Source organism: Cebus imitator, unplaced genomic scaffold (assembly GCF_001604975.1).
Source record: "Cebus imitator isolate Cc_AM_T3 unplaced genomic scaffold, Cebus_imitator-1.0 Scaffold280, whole genome shotgun sequence".
NCBI lineage: Eukaryota > Metazoa > Chordata > Mammalia > Primates > Cebidae > Cebus > Cebus imitator.
In genome coordinates this window covers 2,904,062-2,909,717 of record NW_016107595.1, presented here as the reverse complement: position 1 = coordinate 2,909,717, position 5,656 = coordinate 2,904,062, and the positions used below count along the sequence as shown (strand labels likewise).

At 51.5% G+C, this 5,656-nt stretch overlaps 2 protein-coding genes and 2 long non-coding RNA genes across 4 annotated transcripts in view; 3 read left to right on the top strand and 1 right to left on the bottom strand.

The window, feature by feature from the left end:
* The window catches only part of LOC108284573, an 18,738-nt gene extending 18,656 nt beyond the window's left edge, over positions 1-82 (top strand). Inside the window, exon 3 of the long non-coding RNA XR_005195869.1 lies at positions 19-82. This is a non-coding gene — a long non-coding RNA (uncharacterized LOC108284573). The remainder of the gene's footprint in view (positions 1-18) is intronic.
* The window catches only part of LOC108284572, a 6,342-nt gene extending 6,205 nt beyond the window's left edge, over positions 1-137 (bottom strand). Inside the window, exon 1 of the long non-coding RNA XR_001817267.1 lies at positions 37-137. This is a non-coding gene — a long non-coding RNA (uncharacterized LOC108284572). The remainder of the gene's footprint in view (positions 1-36) is intronic.
* Positions 138-1,210: 1,073 nt separating this feature from the next.
* LOC108284571 (ATP synthase membrane subunit DAPIT, mitochondrial-like) lies at positions 1,211-1,610 on the top strand. The gene has a single exon (XM_037728789.1). The coding sequence runs from the start codon at positions 1,309-1,311 to the stop codon at positions 1,483-1,485; it is 177 nt and encodes a 58-aa protein (XP_037584717.1). The 5' UTR covers positions 1,211-1,308; the 3' UTR covers positions 1,486-1,610.
* Positions 1,611-5,071: 3,461 nt separating this feature from the next.
* The window catches only part of HOMER3 (homer scaffold protein 3), a 12,825-nt gene continuing 12,240 nt past the window's right edge, over positions 5,072-5,656 (top strand). Inside the window, exon 1 of the mRNA XM_037728787.1 lies at positions 5,072-5,089. The gene's annotated coding sequence lies outside the window, so the exon portion shown is untranslated. The remainder of the gene's footprint in view (positions 5,090-5,656) is intronic.

Genomic DNA, 5,656 nt, shown 5'->3' with positions numbered 1-5,656 from the left:
CTGGAGTGCAATGACGAGATCTCAGCTCACTACAACCTCCGCCTCCCGGGTTCAAGCAATTTTCCTGCCTCAGCCTCCCGAGGAGCTGTGACTACAGGCGGGCACCACCATGCCCGGCTAATTTTTTAAATTTTTAGTAGAGCTTGGGTTTCACTATATTGGCCAGGCTGCTCTTGAATCCTGACCTCATGATCTGCCTGCCTTGACTTCCCAAAGTGTTGGAATTACAGGCGTGAGCCACCGCCCCATGCCCCTCCAGGTTGTGCCACCAGTAGCTAGGCGCCAAAGACTGTCAGTTCTCGGGCCCAATCCCCCCGTTCAGGGACCTCCAAGGCCACTTGGCCCCCAATTCCCGCAGCGCCACCCCTGATGTGGCCTCAATTTCTCCGTCCCACTTTCTGCCCTTCAAGCACTGCTGATGGTGGAGTCTTCAAGGACGCCGCAGCCAAAAATAATCGGGCCCTGACCTACCTCCAAAAATTGGGGCAGCCCCGCCCAGCCACCTGGCACCCAGGAGGTAATTAGTGCATGTGGCAAATTAGGGTAATTAGGTCTGCGGGAACTGAACCTCGGGTCCAGGTTTGGTGCTCAAAGGGTCCTCAAGCACCGCCTCCTCCCATCCCCCACTCACCCTGGTCCTAGATCCTCAAATCCACTACCCAGTGCTGGCGACCGCAACTCCCCGACCCTTTCTTGCCGGGACCTGAGGGAGCCTGGCTCCATTGCTTCACGGGGGTTGTCTGTTGAATGAATTAACTTTGGCCGTGGGCAGAAGTCAAGTTCTGAAATTTAAGGCAGGGTCTCCTTCAAGGGATGCAAAATCATCCATAGTGTTGAGTCATCAAACTCCCCTTTGCCTGACCCACATGTGTGCACCCTGTGCTGAAAGATGACAAATTCCAGGGAAGCATCAGCCCTGGTCTCAGCCCTTAAGAGCCACGCAGGCTGGGGGAGTCAAAGCTGGACACAGACACTCCCAGGGGTCCGGGCTGGGCCAGAAAGAGGGAAGAGGGCTGGAGAAGGTCTAAGAGAGCTTCTTGGAGAGGAGAGCATTGAAGGTGAGGCTTTGAGGGATGAATAGGAGTTTCCCAAGAGGCAAATGTCTGGAAGTTGGCTCAACCAGCTACGGTTTGGGGAATGAGGAGAAGGAAGAGGGAGGTGGCTGGAGGGGGCACCTGAGGGTCCAGGAGCTAAAGATTTAGAGGATGGGTGGCCAGCTAAGGCAGCTTCTTCCAGCCAGGCAGAGCGGTGGATACTGTCGTTGAAGGACCCTGGCTGCGGAATTTGTGGCTTTAGCAGATTGAGATCATGGCAGGTCCAGAAGCTGATGAACAATTTCAGTTCACTGGTATTAAAAAATATTTCAACTCTTATACTCTCAGAGGTAGAAGGAATTGTGTATTGGCCACATATGGAGGCATTGCTTGGATTATCTTATATTTCAAGTTAAGGTCCAAAAAAACTCCAGCTGTGAAAGCAACATAAATGGATTTTAAACCATCTCCGGTTCTTAACCTCATCTGTTAAGTTCCATGCCTGGAGAAGCTAATCCCAACTCATCATGTGATAATACAATTTGTACAATACATTATGAACCTGGAAAAAAAAAAGATTTAGATCATGTTGGCGGGGCACAGTGGCTTATGCCTATAATCCCAGCACTTTGGAAGGCAGAGGCAGGTGGATCACGAGGTCAGGAGTTCAAGACCAGCCTGGCCAAGATGGTGAAACCCTGTCTCTACTACAAATACAAAAAAAAAAAAATTTAGCTGGGTGTGGTATCAGGTGCCTGTAATCCCAGCTACTAGGGAGGCTGAAGCAGAGAAGGGCTTGGACCTGGAAGGCGGAGGTTGCAGTGAGCCCAGATCACGCCATTGCACTGACAGAGCGAAACTCTGACTCAAAAAAAAAAAAAAAGATTTAGAGGGTATCATGCCAGGTTGGACCCATTCCTGCCTTCGAGATTTCAGGTGTCGTTGGAGTCCTCTAACCCTTGAAAAAGAAAATCCTAAGAAGTTGCCTTAGGATCAAAACCACGTATCAAAAATAAATATGGTGTTTATAATAGCAAGCATTTATTAAGCGCCTATAATCACCTTCTCTTCACATAACAACTCATTGGAGGCCATGTGCAGTGGCTCACACATGTAATCCCCGCCCTTTGGGAGGCTGAGGCAGGCAGATCGCTTGAGTCCAGCAGTTGGATACCAGCCTGGGCAACATAGTGACTCGCCATCTCTACAAAAAATACAAAAATTAGCCAGGTGTTAGCAGTGTGCGCCTGTAGTCCCAGCCAGAGTCTAAGGTGGGAGGATTACGGATTGCTTGAACCCAGAAAGCTGAGGCTGCAGTGAGCTGTGATCGAGGCACTGCACTACAGCCTGGGCAACAGAGTGAGGCCCTGTCTTAACAACAACAACAAAAAAAGCCAGGTGCAGTGGCTCACACCTGTAATCCAGCACTTTGGGAGGCCAAGGTGGGTGGAATGCCTGAGTTCAGGAGTTGGAGACCAGTCGGGCCAGCATGGTGAAATCCCTGTCTCTACTAAGAATATAAAAATTAGCTGGGCATGGTGGCATGTGCCTGTAATCCCAGCTACTAGGGAGGCTGAGGCAGGAGAATCGCTTGAACCAGGAAGGTGGAGTTGCAGTGAGCCGAGATCGCACCACTGCACTCCAGCCTGGGGGACAGAGCAAGACTCCATCTCAAAAAAAAAAAAAAAAAAGAACTCATTAGATCCCTACAGTAAACCTCAGAAGTGACACATTCATATGCCCTTTTATGGATGGAGAACCTGAAGCACAGGGAAGGGAAGGTGACTTCAGGGTGGCACTGCTGGCAAGTGGCAGGGCTGGGACTCACTCCCTGGCTCACGTGATTCCAAAGCCTACTGTATTGAAAGCTGGAACCCAGGGATCTCCTGCTTCTGAAAGTGCTTATAGAAAGTGGTTGCAGGTCAGGCTTGTTCTAGGTGCCAGGAGACATCCATGTAAGAGTTGAACTGTAACCAAATCATGCCATAAACAGACCTGAAGCAGTACCAAGACCGTCACTGGGAGTTGGGCACCCAGCTTTGGGGAAGAGCCGCTGGACTGTCGCTGCTCTGGTGGGACAGCCTCCGGAGAGGAGAGACAGTTCAGCCTCACTCCAGAGGCTGCCTCAGATCTAACCAGGCAGAGACCAGAGCCTGAGCTTCCTTAGTGCTGAATGAGCTGTTCCAGCTCCCGCTTGGTTTCCCCTTTAAGACAGAAAGCTCAATCCCCCATACCATTTCTCAGCCCCAAAGGAAAGTTGCTTTCCTAGTCAGCTACCTTGGGGTGGTGGCCTCTGCCTACCCTGCAAGGACATCCCAAGTCCTGCCTTCCTTCCTTCCTTCATTTCTTCTTTCCTTCCTTTTTTTTTAGAGATGGGGTTTCACCATGTTTGGCCAGACTGGTCTTGAACTCCTGACCTAGGTGATCTGCCCACCTCAGCCTCACGGCCTCACAAAGTGCTGGGATTACAGACCTCAGCCACTGCACCTGGCCCAGTTCTTTAGAAGAGAGGCCTCCAGACCTAGGAAGAAGAGGGCTCAGACTGGAGTGTGGCCAGCAGCTCAGGGCTGCCCTCGTTACAGACGAGGTCTCACTATGTTGCCCAGGCTGGTCTTGAACTCCTGAGCTCAAGCAGTCCTCCAGCCTGAGCCTCCCAAAATGCTGAAATGACAGACATGAGCCCAGCCCCTTTCTGTGACTCTTCTGTTACCTGTTTATTACATGACCAGGTCTGGGTGCTCCTCTAGGGCTGGCCAATCCATCCTGAAGCCTCAGTCTGCCCCAGCACAACAGTGATTGTTCATCCCAGCAGGGGAAACTGAGGCACAGATTCAGTTTCCCCAGTTGCAGCAAATAGCTGCAGGGCCTCTGCCTGTGAACCTAATGACAGGCACCCCAGAGCACAGCTGCTGGTATTGACCGAATCCTTCATGTTCCTCCCTCTACCAGAGACTTGCAAGCATCAGCCCATTTTCCAGGTGAGAAAACTGAGGTCCACACTGAGGAAGCCACTGTCTCAGTGTAGACTTGTGTATTCCAGCTTCAGGATGGGGCTGCCCAAGGCCAGCCCTGTGTCAGCCCCTCCCAGAGACTGGACAGGGGATTCAGGGAAGGAATTCAGCCCTTCACTGCCTCACTGTTGCTTTCTGCCCACACAAAGGGCAAAGTCAGCCTAGGCCCCTCGCCCAGCCGCCCCCATAGAATAGCCACATGGCCCCAGCTCTGCACTTGGCAGACTCTAAGCAGCTTCCAGAAGCCTCGGTCATGCCGGCGGGCACCTTTCCCAGATACTCTTTTATTTTTTCCATTATTTTGTTGGTAATAAGGAAAAGTCACTTTTTGCATAGAACAGACGGTATTTTCTTTGCTCTCCACAATGTTCAAGCATTTCGTGGCTTCCAGCCTGAGAACAGAGCCAAATCCTTCCCTTGTGCAGATGCCTCATGAAGTTAGAAGCAGCTAGGGAAACTGAGTCTGTGCCTCAGTTTCCCCTGCTGGGATGAACAGTCCCTCTTGTGCTGGGTCAGACTGGGGCTTCAGGGTGGATGGGCCAGCCTGAGAGGAGCACCCAGACCTGATCATGTAATAAACAGGTAACAGAAGAGTCATAGAGTGTCTGGGCTCACGTCTGTCATTTCAGCATTTTAGGAGGCCGAGGCAAGAGGATCACTTGAGCTCAGGAGTTTGAGGCCAGCCTGGCAACATAGTGAGATGTGGTCTCTAAAAATAAAAAAAAAGAGAGAGAGAGAGACAGAGAGAGAGACACACAGGGATTGAGACAGGGAAGGACAAGATCTTTTTCACTTGATCTTAGCCAAAAGGCCGAGAAGCGATAGGGCAAGATCTTTTTCAAGGCCAAGGTAGCCAGAGAGGCTTCCTGGAGGAGGAGACGGGGTGGTGGTGCTGAGCCTGGAAGGACAGGCAGAAGAGATGCCTGCAGAGAGGGCATTCCAGGCGGATGGAACAGTGTGAGCAAAGGCCTGGTCGGGGGAAGACTTACATCTTGGCCCGGGAGTCAATCTCCAGAGACAACCCGACCCAGAATTCACCTAAAGGTAATTTGAATGTAACTGCCAGCTCAGATATGCGATTCTTCTTAGAAGGAAACAGAAATAAAGGAACAGGGAAAGGAGACAGGAACAGAGGTCTTGGAGATGAAAAGCAAAAGCCTCTCTGAAGTTGTCAAAAGACTCAAGTGTCGGCCAGGCATGGCGGCTCACGTCTATAATCCCAGCACTTTGGGAGGCCAAGGTGGGCGGATCACTTGAGGCCAGGGATTTGAGACCAGCCTGGCCAACATGGTGAAACCCCGTTTTTACTAAAAATACAAAAATTAGCCAGGTGTGGTGGCACGCACTTGTAGTCCCAGCTACTCGGGAGGCTGAGGCAGGAGAATTGCTTGAACCTGGGAGGGGGAGGTTGCAGTGAGCTGAGATTGCGCCATTGCACTCCAGCCTGGGTGAGACTTTGTGAAAGAAAGAGAGAGAGAGAGAAAGAAAAAAGAGCCGGGCGCGGTGGCTCACGCCTGTAATCTCAGCACTTTGGGAGGCCGCGGTGGGTGGATCACCTGACGTCAGGAATTCGAGACCAGCCTGACCAACATGGTGAAACCCCGTCTTAAA